Raw genomic sequence first — 15960 nt, 5'->3', positions numbered from 1 at the left:
AGCCGATGTAGAGCAAAAATGACTAGGTCCACGCCTTTCCTACACTTCGCGTTAGAGAATAGAAAGCGTTGATTTGAAGTGTATGGGATGCACTGACTGGTAACCTTTCTCTGCTGTGACTATGAACGCTGCTGCTGGGACCGGGTCGAGTTATAATCCGGCTCATGGTAGGTTTTAAAGGGGGGGGGGGAATTCAGTGTGCACAAATGATGCACTACTCAAACTGGCTTATTGGCGTGAAAAACAGAGCAAGCATCCGAAATGCGTGCAAAACACCACCTAACAGCGACTGGAACAATAGGGGAAATGTTGTTGACGTGAAAAACAACAACCCGGGGACGAATGAGAAGACATCCGAGCGGAATATATCGCAACACCTCTGGAGAAAAGGTAGGATGGTATATAATGCAGCTGTAAAGTAAAATAAAACGGGCCTTCAGACAGATATTGTTTTTTTTGTTCGACCTCAGCAGGGTAATTTGAGATGTCTTCGTATTAAGCGGTGAAAATGGTCAGCGAAGCGATTAGAAAGAGTGAAACCTGCAGTCTGAGAGTTCAGTTTCCTCCTCGGGTCAGAGAGGAGGGCGAAGGCGCGCTCCGTTACCAAGGCAACGGTCAGCTAACAGGGCAGGCTAGCGCTACTCTGCTAGCAGCGGTAACACGAAGTTTTGCGTCCTTTAAAAAAACTCCTCCGATGTCAGAGCTCAGGCCTTGAGATGTATTTTGTCAGTAACATATGTGACAGATAATCGAGTTGCATGAGTGAGGAGATGCACTAAAGAGTTCAGAGGTGATCGGAGTGATGACAAGACTGAAAGGTGGGCGAACACACACACACACGTAAATGTAAACAATCTAAAGACTGTCGTCGGTTTGAACTGTGCCATCTTTTAAAATGCTGATTTTATTTTAAAATTATGGCTTTTACAAAATCATGTAGTTTTTACAAGTGCAAAAACAGTTTGACATACCCTGACTTTTGGCTTCAGGGTTGCCTAGCAACATGGGTTACAGTATTTAAAGGTAACCTATGTGGATTTGGCAGTGACATGTGGAAGTTGGGGAAGTGAAACAAGTCTATGGTAGGCTCTATTTTAGTGAACTAAATGCACAAACTTTATTCAAAGGTAAAAAAAAATCCATGAACTCTGCTTGGACCGAAAAAGCGAGTTTTCTCACAAAGCATTTCATCTAGTTTGGGAGTAAAGTTATAAACATATTCCACATCTGTACATTTCTCAAACTCTACCAAAACTGCACAGAGCACCTTTAAGTATTTTAGCTGTATTTAAAAAAAAATAAAAAATCAGCTGTAAAGGCAAACCTTTACAGCTGATTTTTTATTTTTTTTTCAAAACTAAACTGGTTAAAAATGTTCTCTGAAATGGCAATCATTTACAGAGGTGGCTTTAACTAAACACATTGAGTTTTGGGACTTGTTGTATTCAGACAACACATATCTTGTGAGCATAATATAATGATTTCGTACATTCAAGTTTTTTTCTTACTTTTGGGACTTCAGGGTCTCGGCTTTTCTGCAGAAGAGAAACAGGACATTTTGGGAGCAGAGTTTGGGTCATGACATGCAGCAAAGGGCTGGAGTTGGATTTGAACCCATGGCTGCTGCGATGAGGACTATAGACACTGTACATGGCATTGGCAACATAACCACTATAGGCTATCGGCGTGCCCGAGGGGAATTTCAAGACTGATTTACTGTCATTTTAAAAATAGACTGGTAGATCAAATGCCAATAAAAATGATTGACTGCATCCCTTTTCAACATGAATGAGGATATCCTGAAAGCCTATCCCAATAAAAGTATCAGGGGCATCAATGTCCAGTGGGACTGTCCCAGTTTGGAAGACATGATTTCCCTACAGATTCTGTCGACTGATTATTCTGAACTGATGTTGCGATTTAAAAAAAAAAAAAGTGTCCATGATATTGTGTATTTTTTTAAAGACTTTTCTCCTTCTTGCACAGGCTACAAAATCATCAAAAAGATCGGCGAGGGAACCTTTTCAGACGTGGTGAAAACTCAGAGCCTGAAAGATGGAAAGTTCTACGCATGTAAAACCATGAAGCAGACTATAAACAGGTACAACTAAAAATCAGATGAGCTTCTTTTCTTTCTTTTTTTAACCACACCATGTGTACGCAGACTCTTAAAACTGGTTTTAGTAACCTCTAAGATGTCAGCGTACTCCGCCTTTGACCTCACAGTGATGAGGGAACAATAGATGCCACGGCTTGAAATGCGAGTTGTCAGTGCAGTGCTTTTAGCTGGGCCCTTTAAATCTGTGCAACCTCTCATATGGTGTAATGTTACCGCCACACAAACTGTGACACAGAAATGGATCCATTGACTCTCACGAAGCAGATTAAAAAATCTGAAAGTAAATAATTGACTTTCAAAATGTGTGAAAAGATAAAAAAAAAAAAAAAAAAAAAAAAATCTTCTGTTGTCTTTGATGAAGTCTGGAGCAGGCCAACAACCTGCGCGAAGTCCAGGCCATGAAGAGACTGAGCCCGCACACGAATATCATCCAGCTCCATGAGCTGATCTTGTGAGTGTTGTCTGTTTTGAAGTTCATTTATTGCCTCGAGCTGGTTTCACTCGGGACGTCATACTAACCCAATTTAATATTTCAGTGACAAGGAAACTGGAACCGTGTCTTTGATTTGTGAGCTGATGGAGATGAACATCTACGAGTTCATCCAAGGTCAGTCATGAAGTAATATTAAGATGAACTGGCACTTTAACAGGAATATGAAGTCCTTACTTTATAGTGAGTTCAAAGGTGATATTTGTTCTTTCTTCATACAGGAAGAGAAACACCACTACCTGACCAAACTGTAAAGAACTACATGTACCAGCTGTGCAAGTCCCTGGAGCACATGCACAGGTACGTATTAACGTGTTTCCGTTCCCATGACGTGAAAACAGAATAAATTAAACATTGACTTTGTTCCTCACAGCTGTGGGATCTTTCATAGAGACGTGAAGCCCGAGAACATCCTCATCAAAGTGAGCTGCATCGCCTCGTCCTCTTCCTGTAATCATTCGGTTTTATTAGTCACACACACTTAAAAAAAAATAATAAAAAAATACTTTGTGCTATTTGCAGCAAAGCGGTCTGAAGCTTGGCGACTTCGGCTCGTGTCGGAGCGTGTACTCCAAGCCCCCGCACACGGAGTACATCTCCACGCGCTGGTACAGAGCGCCCGAGTGCCTCCTCACCGACGGCTACTACAGCCTCAAGATGGACATGTGGAGCGCCGGCTGCGTCTTCTTCGAGATCATGAGGTACCTCACCTGGAGGAAAGGTTTCAACACTGTGAGAGTTAACAGATGTAGTCATGGAGATGTTGACGCCGCGTACCTGCGTGTGTTTCAGTTTGAATCCTCTCTTCCCCGGAACCAACGAGCTGGACCAGGTCGCCAAGATCCACGATGTGTTGGGGACTCCGGATGTAGGCATCCTCAAAAAGTTCAAGCAGTAGGTGTCGCTCATTTATTAGTTGTGCCTTTTTTTCTGTTCATAAAAACCTTGACTAATATTTAAAGAAAAAAAGGCTTATCATGGCGTCTTAATGTTTGGCAGGTCGAGAGCGGTGAACTTCAACTTCCCCCCTAAAAAAGGCAGCGGCATCTCCCGCTTAGTCCCTAACTGCCCGGCTCCAGCTCTGTCTCTGCTCTATCAGATGCTCGCCTATGACCCGGATGAACGCATCACTGCGGAGACGGCCCTTAGACACACATACTTCAGAGAAATCAGGTGAGAAAAACTCAACAGGAAATGCAACTTATTCATCAGTTTTGATAAACTGCTTTCCTTTGAACGTTAAAGTCCGACTCCTCCGTCCTCAGGCTGGCAGAGAAGAAATCAGAAAGTCTTCACAGACTGTCAGATGGAGGAGCAGGAACCGGGACACACAACTCCTTGGACCACATCTGGCGTCCGGCCAGATGTGGAAAACAGCTGAGGGGAAGACACACGAGGCAAACACCTTTAATGAGCGTAAGTGGAGAAGTGAGATGTCTCCAGGTCCACAGAGACGTAACGCCAGGCGCCACAACTCATCACTTCCATCCTTTACAGCACAACATGAAGCACGTAGCCGAGACCCTCATCAGGAGGAACGTCCCCCACTATCCCGCAGAGCTGCCCAAGCTCAACATGGTGGTTCCAGGACCGCAGATCTCCTTCCCTGCCTCCACGATGCCCGCATTCCCGGGCAGCCTTCGGGGCTCACTGCCAACCATCCCGACGAAAAAGAGCCAGTCAAGGTTGGCCAAGGTAACCGCGGGAGAGCCGCACTGACATCAGCCTTTCTGTCTCTGAGAGGAGGGGAGGAGCAGTGTGCGGATCACATAAAGCACATCTGCCTCCTTTCTGCTCTCTATGTTCTATTTAGAAAAACAAGAACTTCATATTTACAGAATCTAACATGAGCCTCAGTCGGGGTTTGTTTTTGTTCTTAAGGGCTTATTTGGCATTCAGGCTGTATTTCCTCTCCCCGCAGCCCCGGGATGAGTCACACCGCGCTGCTTTCAAGACCTACTGCATGCCACCGCTGGATAGGAAACATGGAGGCTACTGAGAGCCAAAGACTGGGTTTGGTTGAAATTCACCTCTTCCAAACAGGACGGACCAGATCAACAGGAGGACAGTGTCTGGACAGGCCTGATGGTGGAATCTGTAACGCAACGCGAACGTACAAAGGAAGACCGCCAAGCCGATGAGCCGTCACTGTAATGATCTGTACCAATAATAATAAGCGTTCAATTGAGTGTGTTGTTTTCCTCACGACCTCACTTTGACTTTAGAAAAGCAATACGTGTTATTTTGAGTGAACAGCTGAAAAAAAAGTTTTAAATGATTTGATAAACTTGTTCATATTCTTTCAGGGGAAAAAAATCAGAAAACATTGTAAAAGTAGTCTCACCTCATGGACTCACTGTGGTTGTACTGGATCAGGATCTTGGATCTCTTTAGGAACTGGTCTCACTGAAAACGTTCGTCGTCTGTAAGTTTATTGATGTTTAAGTTAGCAGAACGAAAACGCCAGTAGCGTTACTGTAGTCGATGCGTACGGTAAATTTGGTCACATTTCATATGAAACAAAAAAAATAAAAATAGGACTACTTAAAAGTAGCAGGAAAAAAGGGGCATTATAAATGTTATGAAAGATAATAACGTCCTTGAGGGGCGGAGCCAAACTCCAGAGACCTGGATCCATACTAGACTTTGTGAGACTGCAACAGGGATGTCCAAGTCCACAGGCACTTTCCCATGTTGAGTATTAAAAACACACAGAGCAGCTTAAACTGTGAAGTCACAGAGCCGTGATGAGGAAACATCTTAAAGCAGGTTTAAGGTCTTTGAACCGGTCCTGGATCTTCTCTCAGAGGCTGGGCATGAACTCCTCCAGAAGGACCGACCTGCAACAGTCTTCCAAAAGGTGAACAGCGAAGCACGTTTAAAGAAATCTGTTGAAGGCCTGCTGTGGTCAACATGAGCGAGCGAGCAGAAAGAATTCTCCCTTTAACATAAACGTGGTCCATGTAAACCATCCGCTTCCTAACGAGCAGATTTTAATCTGAGAAACGTTTGTATGTTTAAGATGTAGCGTAACCTGTGCCCTCGCCTCACTACCTGAAACTGTGAGTTTAAAGAAAGCACTGTGTCCTTAAAGCTCTGAGCTGTGTGTGAAGGTCTCACTGAACCTGTACAAAAAAAAGTTGAAGCCAATTCTTTCTTCTTTTTTTTTTTTTTTAAATGACAATTAAATGGGAATTGGTTCATGTAATTCGAATAAAGATATTCCTTTGCCAAGCTGACGAGAGGTCACAGAATCCTTTCATGTGTTTGGTTGATGCAGCGGTGTCCTCGGGTCAAATCCTTGTGTGTGTGTGTGTGTGTGTGTGTGTGTGTGTTTATTGAATTATTTTAAAAGAAAATCCTCTTTTTCCCCCCACAATGAGATTCTGTTTGAAGATTTGGACTCTTTGGTCAGCGTGACTTCCATGAGCTTCCTGGTACGTCCCGTTTTTCACGCTCCGACGCCCGGAGGCGTCACAGCTCGGTGACGTTCAGTTCAGATTGGTGAACACACAAAGAAGAAGAGAGAAGACAGTGTATTCAAGATTATTTTAATATTATTAATATGTATACTTTAGGCTTTAGAAATATAACTATCAATGACAAACCTTCCACTGGAGTAATGGTAGTTTGTTGAGGCCCCCAACAAATCAATTAATTACAATATACACATTATGGTACAGAGCAGACCGCAATCTGAAATAATATTAAAATAAATGCTCAATAGATAAAGGTTTTAATAGTTATTTTTTTTGTATCTTTTTCTTCACCTACTGTATTAGCCATCTGTGAGTTCTGAGCACGCCCGACACTGTAAAGCCATTTCCTCTAATAAACTAATTTAAGTGCAAAATGTCTTCTTTCTTTAAAAAGATTATGATTGCAGCATCCAGCTTTATAGCTTCAGATTTCAAGACTGAGGATGTTAAAGCCGAGTGCAGCAAGGCAGTCCTCAACCCTCTTCTTCTTCTTCTCTTTTTTTTTTTTTTTTTGTTCCGCTAGAGAGGTTTTAAAAATAAACAAACATAATAACAAAAAATCAGTGCAAAGTCGTTGAGATTCTACGGTAGAGAAGACAGACGTGCTGGGTTAATGTGGATGGATGCAACAATTTTCAGATGCTAAACGCGCTTGATTACAAAGAAAGAAAAAAAAAGGATAGTTCATGTAAAATTCAAAATTTCAGTCACCAAGCGTTTGGCGAGTAACTGGGCTACCACGAAGAGTGTGAACGTTAAATGAACTATCCGTTTCATCTCAAGCCACAAGTCTACGGTTTGCATCTAGCAAAGCCAAGCTTTCTGTCCAGAGGGGGGGGGGTCACAGTCTGATGAGCGTCAACATGAAAGAAATATTTAAAAAAAAAATCTAAAATGTGTTTAAAAAAAACAAAAAAAACTCCAGAGAACATAGTAGCACGTTATTCCACGCCTTTTCTTGCTTCATTCCTCCTCTAGGGTCAAGTGAGTGATATCAACGAAAACACAAAAGCCATCAACAAAAATCAGGGAGGGAGGAAAGGAGGGAAGGATGTAAAAGAAAAAAAGGAAAAACTTGCAATGCTTGCAGGGTGAAGAGCAGCATCAGACTCTGGGTTGCAGGGTTCTTTAGCAGCAGAAATATTGTGGCTATACTACTGTTCCACTGGGAGAGCTGGCTTGGTTTTGGGATGACAATAAACCCTGGAAAAAGGAAAACAAGGAGATTTGCATTGGGAAAGTACACAAACTGTAGCAAAAAAAAAAAAATGAAAGAAAAAAAGAAAAAAATTCAAGCAACAAATAGCGAAACAGTGAAACACTAAAAGGAGTCTTTAAAGAGGTTCGCTGGATCAAGGCACTTGTAAATTTACGCGGCCACACACATTTTCCAAAGAAGCCTTTTTAAAAAAAATATTATATTCCTTCTACTGAAAGGCCTTTTTCAGGGTTTCATCGCATCATCGTAGCACCTGACAGTCAAATTCATCACCACCATTTTGGTTTGGAAAACTTTCAATTTAATGAAAAAAATCCAATATGGAAGAGCGTCGACATCTGCGCCTCAGAGGTCACATTAAGATGTTTTCGATTTTAAACTTTTATATTGTACGATTGCCCCCCCCCCACCCCCCCCCCACCCTCCCCGTCGCCAAGACAACGCGAGTCAGCACAGAGCTTGGATTGTGTTCACTTGGGATCTAACTGAGGAAATCTTTGGGCTCGATCTGCCCGGTAAGTGGTTCAAGTCCGACTCTGATTGGAGACCTTTTTAAAAAAAAAAAAAAAAAAAAGGAGAGCCGGACTATCATGTGCCTCGTTCTGGCAACGTCTCTACAAACAGACAAAAAAGGAGGAATAAGACACGGATGGATTCACATTTTAAAAATGGAAGCATGTGAGACACTGCAGACACACACACAGAGAGAGAGAGAGAGAGACTTTGCATCAGAGCTGAAATATGAGCGTATGCAGATGACTTCTTGGCTGGGCTGCTATGCATTGTGGGATGATAATGATGAACCAACCAATGAACACACTTTGTATGGATTAACGTCTTCTTTCCCCTCTCAGGTCTACACATGGAAATCCTCCTTATCAAAAATTCTTATATAACCAGGCTGTCGTGTTTTCATTGGTTCTTAAAAAGGTCTTTCACTGGAAAGCAGGCGTACAATAAAACAAAGTCTGATATGTTTCTTTCCTGCAGAGAGTGAACACCTGACTACAAAAGCTAAAAATGCTTCTCCAGAGTTTCTTTAATGCTTTCAGAATATATCTTTGTATTTCGTCACAGCGCACCAGCTGAAGTCACGTTATCACTGTTACTCCCCCCCCCCACCATTTCCTACATTAAAAAGAACTTACCACTTTGCCCGGCCTCGCCCATGTGCAAATAAATCCCTCCTGACAAGCAGTCACTAAACAGTCCTCTAAAAATATGAGTACAGTCAGTCTCTCGTGTGCTATCTTTTTACAGATGAGGGGCTCGAGGAGGGGCACGTCCTCCATGCGCGGGCACAGCAGAGTGCCCAGAGTCTTGGCCGGGTCCGATTTGGTTTTTGTCAGCAGGTTGAGCTTGTCGCTGCTCTTGCTGCTGATGTGCCCCATGCTGTGGTTGCGTTTGTGGTCCTTCTCGTGGTGGCGCTCCTTCCGGTCGTGAAGTGACAGCGTGGCAAACTTGCTAACGCCTGTGGCGATGGCACTGTCCATAATACCACTGCCGATCCCGCCACCGCCGCCGCCACCAGCCTTGTTGGTGTTGTTTGCCGTTGCCGTGGTAGCGGCTGAATGGGGTAGGCTGTTGGAGCGTGGTAATGTTGTGGAGAGGGAGTTGACGCCGGGAGTGTTAGCACAGCTGCTGTTTCCGTTGGTAGCGTTACTAGAGGTGTTAGTGATTATTGTAGCACCAGCAGGGGGGCTCGTTGCGTTCATCACGTTAGTGTGCGTTCGTGTCCGTGAGAGCGGAAGATGAGGGAAAAGGATGTCCTCAGTGAGGTCCCATAGGCACAGCTGAGTGTCCTGACCCACTGAGCCAAAGCGGTACGTGACGCTAACAGGCCGGCTGTCGGTGGAGTTGCGCTTGGAGAGGCGAGACTGCGTGCTGTTGGCCCGGTCTCGCCCAAAGTGGATCATCTGATCCTGGAAGTCCTCGTCGCTGCCGCTGAACTCCATCGGGTCGCTCTCCTCTACACTAGTGGTGTAATGGTCGAACGCCACCACGCTCACCCACGACTTGTGCCCGTGACCTCGAGCGATGACTCTGCAGTCCAAGAACGACCACACGGTCACCAGATCGTCCTCTCCGCCTGCGACGATGTACTTTCCATCCGGGCTCCAGCAGACGCACAACAAGCCGCCGAAGTAGCTCTTCATGGTGCCGTGAAGCTCCACCGCGTCGAAGTTGAAAACCCGCAGGAAGCCATCTTGGCTGACGCAGGCGAGGAACTTCCCGTCTGGAGAGAAGGCAAACTCGTTCAGAGCCCCCTCCCCTACTGTCCATTTAAGGAGGGGGTTCCTCGTGGATTTACTCTTACAAGTATGAACCGAGTAGTTCTCGCCCTGTTTGAGCAGCTGGTAGTGAGGCGCCGTGGTGCCACAGGTGTGCTCCACGTTGTACAGGTACATATTCCCACTCGCATGAGAGACCAGAAACAGGCTCTCAGATCCTGGCACCCATTTCACGCACGTCACTCGGGACTTGTCTATTAGTCTCTGGCAGAACGGAGGGTTGTTGAGGTTTTCAGAGGAGAGAGGGAAAGAAAGTATGTCAGTACAGTTTCATCAGAAAAATCAGCTTAAGTTTCACATCAAGTAGAAGAACAGCTTCTGAAGATACATCGTGCACATTTGTTCGTTTAGATGCTGAAAGTTCACAAGACGAGTTTTCTTCAAGGACACGCTAAAAAGTCGCAGAGTTTACGAGAATTTCTGAAACAGTGAAGAAAAGTCCTATAAAAAGTGTCACTTCTTAAAAATCTGTAATTGGGTTAAACAATTTGAAAAGAATCAATCCAAAGTGTCACCTCCTCGTTGAAGAGCTTGCTAGTCTCCTTCTTGATGGGGTCGATGAGCTGCACCTGACCTGCTGAAAAGCCCACTAGCAAGGAGACGCTCTCCGCTGTGGCTGTGAGGTGATTGAAGTCATGACAGGTGGGCTGCGTTCCCTTGTAGATGCGCTTGTCTATGGGCTTGCTGAGGTCGGCAGCCTGGAGGGAGAAAAACCAAGAACCAGGTGAAGCGAGCGCAGCTGAAAACAGACCCAGAAAGAAAGACGCACCTTCAGCGGATTCTACCGATGATCAGTAGATAGACAATCGTCCAAAAGCTGAATATCGGCCCCCGATAATCGGTCGCCCTCTCATATCTATCGAGTGTTTTGTAACACCGTGTAAACAACAGGTGACATCTGAACTCCACACGGCTTTTCTTTGAGCTCAGGAAACAAAACCAATAGTGGGTAAAATGTGGAAGAACTCGAGAACCAAGGTACGCCTGTCTTCTGAAGACGCAAGAAGTTACGTTGTCTGATGTTCACATTGTTTATGGCGTGAAGGAAACAGTATGCAGACATGTACTGCAGATAACCAACATCCATTTTGTTAATGATTCACAGTTTAAACCACTCGCAGAATGAAAAACTCTCGAGTGCAAGACGCTGACTCGGCTGTTCTTTAGAAGCTTTTAAATGCGTTTCTTCATCATCCCAGAGAGACAAACAAAGTTTTCTCTACTTCAACACACTGTGACAAACAGGTTTTTAATGCCATGTTTGGTATCAAACAGCGCTGCAGGGATGAACAGTGAGAGCACAATAAGCTTGTGTCTGCAGAGGTGAAGACATGTCATGAGCTCCAGACAGGAAATAAACAGCTTCTCTTGTCTCTTCTTCTTTTGTTACTAATATTGTGTGTTTGAACTTCTGCATTAATTTCCCACCTTGGGATCAATAAAGTCCATCCATCTCTCTTTCTTTAACACCTATGCACTAAATCATATTGATGACGTAGATATTCAGGACGCTGATAAGATCTCTTCATGAATTAAAAGTACACACTGACTTTCATCTGTTCTCACGAGACATCAAGAAATGGATTATAAATAACCAATCATGCTCTCATTGGTTTTACTTTTCCTCTTAATATTCAGTATTTTAACTTTAACAAACATAATTTTAAATGTTGTCTGTGTGGAATCTTAGCATGTGTATTGTGATATGAATTAATATGTTTTATTTCATTGTGTTTGTATTCTGTGTTGACCTGCCCAGAGACTGCAGGTGGAAATCATCAAACTGCTATAATCTGGTATATGAAGCTTCTTATTTATGTACATGGTCCCTGACAACTAAACTCAAAAACTAAACTTTATGCTGACAACATGTTACCTTTGATTGTTAAAGAAAATAAAAGTGTTCCTCCTCTATTTATCTAATCGGACTTTAAGTTAAAGTTGTTTTGTTTCTCTCTCCGTTTTGAACTCTGCTGAGTGATTTGATGAATATCCCGAGCTGACACATGTGCAACAAATCGCAAACACCCGTGTTTACACTCCAACACTGAGCTTGTAAACAGCTGTCAGTGAAAAAGCATCGACAGGTGTTTTTAACTGTCACTGTCATCACAAACTACAACATCCGGTACAGCAGCGACGTCAACACGAATAAACACTTCACCTTAAGTGGTCACTATGAAACCGAACAAACCCGACCATCCAGAAGAAATAAAGGTGGACTAAATGTGGGATTTTAGCCTCTGGCCCTCAAGTAGCGTTAGCCCACTTGTTAGCTTCGAGCTAACTAGCTGCCCAGCTAATTTTTGAAAGTCAAAGCGCGTGCAGCAGTTAACTTAACGCAGCGAGCGCGAGCCTAAAAGTTCAGAAACATCCAGAAAGAAGAAAAAAAACAAAAGTGAGTGTTTTCCTAAACAGATATCCAGGTGACATGAGCTCGCTTACCTTTCTGACGCCTTTGTAGATGTAGAAGTAGAGCTCGCGGCCCACATTGAAGCAGATCCGGTCGCCGTTACCGGACTGGTCGTTGACGTTCACGAAGGAGACCTTGACCGGGTTCGAGCCCTGCGAGTTGAAAGGCACCCTGTTGGGACGGCTGTATTCGGAGTGAGTGAGGAGTTTGTAGACGCCTTCCCGAGTGGTGAACTGAGTTTTGATTTCGTTCATCTCCTTCCCTCCTCCCTCCGCCGCCATCTTTAAAATTAACATTCATCCCTTTCCCCCCAAAGGCCGGATCTTATGCTGCCTTCACGTGCCCCGTGGAAACGTCGTACATCTCATTTATAAAGCGGTAACGATGACATACACTTATTAAAGGGGACATTTTATATTTAAAAAAATCACTTTTAATGTGTTTCAAACATATATGTTGGTAACCTGAGTGTGTATCAACCCCCAAAAAATTTAAATAAATCCATCCAGTCATTTGTTTGTGGTCTGCTTAAGTCTTACCACACAGAGAACAATGCTCTGTTCCAAAATGTCTCAGTTTGTGACATCAAAAATTGGATTCTGGTTAAAAAAAAATTCCCTCCCCTCCCCTTGTATCTCCTCCCATGGACCCCACCTCCATTTTTGTCGTCGCTACAGAGGAGTGCTGTCGACTGGGGCTGATTGCATTTAAAGAGACACACACACCAAAACAGAGTGTTCTGAGAGAGCTGCTTTCTACAGGGTGATTCATGTTATATTTGGACCAAAGCACAGCACAGATGTTTCATTTAGATCACAGGGGGACTGTTTGAAAGAGTGAAAAGGGGGGGATAATATGTCCCCTTTAAAAGTGTGCTTTGAAATTTTGGTAGAGACATGTGAAACCACTGTAACTCTCCTCATCGCGTTTTTAGCTCCAAACTGTTTTCAGTGACTTTTTTTTTTCTTTCAATAAAGTTTGAAAATTCCCACTTGTAATTACTATTTTGGAAGGCCGTCCATGTACAGATAACTCATAAATGCGATATTCCCGAGGATCACGTGAAGGCAGCATTACGCACAGAGGGGAGCGGGACATTCCAACTCTCTGGCACCTCCAATCGGTTCACCGAGGAACTGACGCAGAGCCGGTCTGTAGATAGTTTTCACCAAAAAAACATGTATTTTAAATCTTTAAGCATTTTGCTTGTGTTTTATTAAAATATGTTACAGTTGACATAGAATTAAAAAAAAAATATCGTCCAGTTTGGGCCACTTCTTTTTTTTCGTTTTTGTTTTTAAGTCATTTGCAACGTCGTCAGTCTCAGATGATTTTAATTAATATTTACATAACGTTTTTAAAAAAAAAAATATGAATACCCTAAAACACACTTAGCTACATGTCACGCTCAGTTTTATTTTGAAAAAAAAAAAAAAAAAAAAAAAAGAAGTGTGCGCGTGTGTGGTAAACAGACTGCCCACCTGTGCCCACACATGGTTGCTTCATATCAAAGGCACCTGGTGATCCTCTCTTGAATTAATCTACCTTAACAAACAACAACGAGATCTCGTTTGTATCACACTTAATAAAAGTTAAACAAGTGATCAAATGTCATGGAATATAAAGGAAGACGACAACTCTCACACACAGGTATCTTTTTTTAAATATTGTTTTTTTTAAATCACATTAAAAGCATACTAAACTTTTATATTTTATTTAAAAAAATTTTTTTTATTTTATTAAACTAGTCCAAAAATGTATTTATTGTTGATGTTAAATGAATTTTCCTTACTAGAAATTCCTGCACAACAAATTAACGTGCACATTTCTTCCCAATGAGATCTGAGTCAGAGACATGCACCCAGCCACATGGACCAGCTTGCTTTCAAATACATGGTAAGATCAGTGAGCGTCACGTGCCGTCTCATTTACAAAAAGTACTTTTTCTTCTGATTCACTACATTCACATATAAACGTGGACTGACTTTGAGTTCTGTCGTCTTTCAGGATATGTGTAAAGTGGAGTCCAGCACCGACTCTGAATCCGAGATCAGTCCAAGATGGTCGGACACCAGCACGATGGTAGCCTACAGCTGATATGTTCATGTAAACATTGCACCCAACAAGCACACGTGGAAAAGCAGCCGTGTAGATGTATTTAGGGTGCAATTTAAATGGCTTTAAGAGATTTATCCAGACCAGGACTTTAGAGTTGTTCAGAATAGGATGACTGAAGAACACCCGGCCACTCCCTTCACACTCAGTCTGGTCCTGTCTGGTCTTTGTGACCTGATTTTTCAGGGGCACAATGGTTCAGGGTGAATTCACAAAGTGTCTCAATCAGTTTCTAAACTTGTACAAAAAAATTTTTGACCCCCCCCCCCCCCCCTCAACCTTCAGGGATGTTCAAGCAGTACACCAGAGAGTCGGACTCTTTGTAGCACATTACCATTAACCCAAAAGCCTGCAGTAAAACATGGCTGTTATTCTTTGGTAAGTATTCTCTCCTCTCTCTACTTCATGTGTTTCTGCCGTGTTTTCATCAATACATGCACGTGTGTTTCATGGTCATAGTTTCTGGACCCATACGATGGAAGCTCTGAAGATTCTGACGAGTCAAATACTGAGGGGTGCATCCTGAGCAGGCGATCGAGGCATCAGGGAGGAAGAGGAGGAGGAGGAGGAGGAGGAGGAGGGAGTCGTCTTTTCTGCAGGAGCAGGAGATACATCCTTCACCACTCTGCCTCTGTTGCTCTTAGAGAAGTGATGAAGAGTGGGATGAGACATCCTGCGAATGAGCAGCAACATCTTGGGGACGTCCAGATGAAGTGTGGGAGTGACTCCAGCCTGTGGGTCTGTGAGCTCGACATTGACACCGACAATTGTAGAGATCTCGGGGACAAAACAGCCATAGATTCAACAACTCCCTCCCAAGCTATGGACATGGAGTTGCATTGCCAATTTGACGACTCGAGTTTACACTCTACAACCTCGTCCGCACCTCAAACACCTGCACCCGCACCCTCAGGGGACAGGATGGTGTCCCAGATCCCGGAGAGGTCCCCCGGCCCCTGGAACCTCAAATCCCTTTCCAAGAGAAAGCTGGGACTTCCCACAGCAGAAGTGATGGAGCAGAGGAAGAGGCTGTGTGTGAGCAACATGGAGGACGCTGCACGTGAACCACGTTAGATCTATTTAAACATGGAGGGGAACAGAACTGCCGACACATTTAGAATAAAAACACTCTGAACAGTTAATGTGGTCGACTTTGTTTTCTCATCCGGACAGGGACACGAGTGTCTCAGGTGTCATGGCAGATTACCATGGTAACCTAAGTTTATATAAACAGACTATGCACTTCTAATCCAGCGCCTGTATGTCTCCCCCAAATAATAAACGAAGTCTGAAGAATAAAAATGTTTGTGCTTCTTTATTTTGGTTTTCGTCCACTTTGAACCTGATCTGTATCTGCTGCTGGACTGGACACTGAAGTTTGAATCTCTCTTTTTTTTTTAAATGACACATTAACCTTTTTGTTTAATGTAGGGGCTCCTCCATCTGTAAAAAAAACGTTCAAGTTTAATGCTCAGTTCGGATTTCCTGCTTGGGTTAGATTTTTGTTTCGCTGTTTTCTTTGGTTTTTCAAATTGGCCCTGTTTCAGACTCGTGTGGAGGCTCCTCCTCCAAGCTGACGGCCGGGGCTCAAATCCAACTAGTGGCTCCTTTCCAGAAGGTCATTCCCCCCTCTCTCTCTCTTACCCTGATTTCTAACTATTGGCCAAAAAAGGGAAGAAAAAAATGTAACAGAGAAAATGATTCAGAGGATCAGCCTCTCATGCTGTTCATGACTCCAGTAAATACAGACACATGCAGCACACACGTTTGAATAGATTGAAATGGGACCCAGGAAAAGTGACCAACTCTAAATAAAAACATGTCATAAAAACAG

The 15960-nt window shown here is 43.5% G+C and overlaps 3 protein-coding genes across 5 annotated transcripts; 2 read left to right on the top strand and 1 right to left on the bottom strand.

Moving 5' to 3' along the window:
• The first annotated feature begins 32 nt into the window (after window positions 1-32).
• Window positions 33-5848, top strand: mok (MOK protein kinase). 3 transcript variants are annotated; one of them, XM_079370699.1, is made up of 12 exons: window positions 33-390; window positions 1987-2101; window positions 2481-2570; window positions 2656-2726; window positions 2831-2909; window positions 2983-3031; window positions 3132-3310; window positions 3402-3503; window positions 3609-3782; window positions 3875-4025; window positions 4107-4304; window positions 4531-5848. In XM_079370699.1, exons 1-12 carry the CDS (start codon window positions 165-167, stop codon window positions 4606-4608), a joined length of 1512 nt encoding a protein of 503 aa, XP_079226825.1. In that variant the 5' UTR covers window positions 33-164; the 3' UTR covers window positions 4609-5848. The 3 variants fall into 3 exon arrangements, with proteins under 3 accessions (XP_079226825.1, XP_079226826.1, XP_079226827.1); XM_079370700.1 differs by lacking the exon at window positions 33-390 and adding an exon at window positions 524-818; XM_079370701.1 differs by lacking the exon at window positions 33-390 and adding an exon at window positions 995-1082.
• Window positions 5849-6144: 296 nt separating this feature from the next.
• wdr20a (WD repeat domain 20a) lies at window positions 6145-12423 on the bottom strand. Its single transcript, XM_079370698.1, has 4 exons — window positions 12044-12423; window positions 10114-10296; window positions 8456-9802; window positions 6145-7291 (listed from the first exon to the last, which is right to left on the bottom strand). The coding sequence occupies exons 1-4, from the start codon at window positions 12305-12307 to the stop codon at window positions 7238-7240; spliced, it is 1848 nt and encodes a 615-aa protein (XP_079226824.1). The 5' UTR covers window positions 12308-12423; the 3' UTR covers window positions 6145-7237.
• A 1041-nt stretch (window positions 12424-13464) lies between these two features.
• Window positions 13465-15428, top strand: LOC306841057 (uncharacterized protein). Its single transcript, XM_079370696.1, has 5 exons — window positions 13465-13661; window positions 13852-13907; window positions 14019-14093; window positions 14412-14504; window positions 14586-15428. The coding sequence occupies exons 1-5, from the start codon at window positions 13625-13627 to the stop codon at window positions 15198-15200; spliced, it is 876 nt and encodes a 291-aa protein (XP_079226822.1). The 5' UTR covers window positions 13465-13624; the 3' UTR covers window positions 15201-15428.
• Window positions 15429-15960: the final 532 nt, after the last annotated feature.

Source organism: Symphodus melops (genome assembly GCF_947650265.1).
Source record: "Symphodus melops genome assembly, chromosome: 19".
In the NCBI taxonomy this organism is placed as follows: domain Eukaryota; kingdom Metazoa; phylum Chordata; class Actinopteri; order Labriformes; family Labridae; genus Symphodus; species Symphodus melops.
This window is presented reverse-complemented; position numbering and strand designations above follow the sequence as displayed.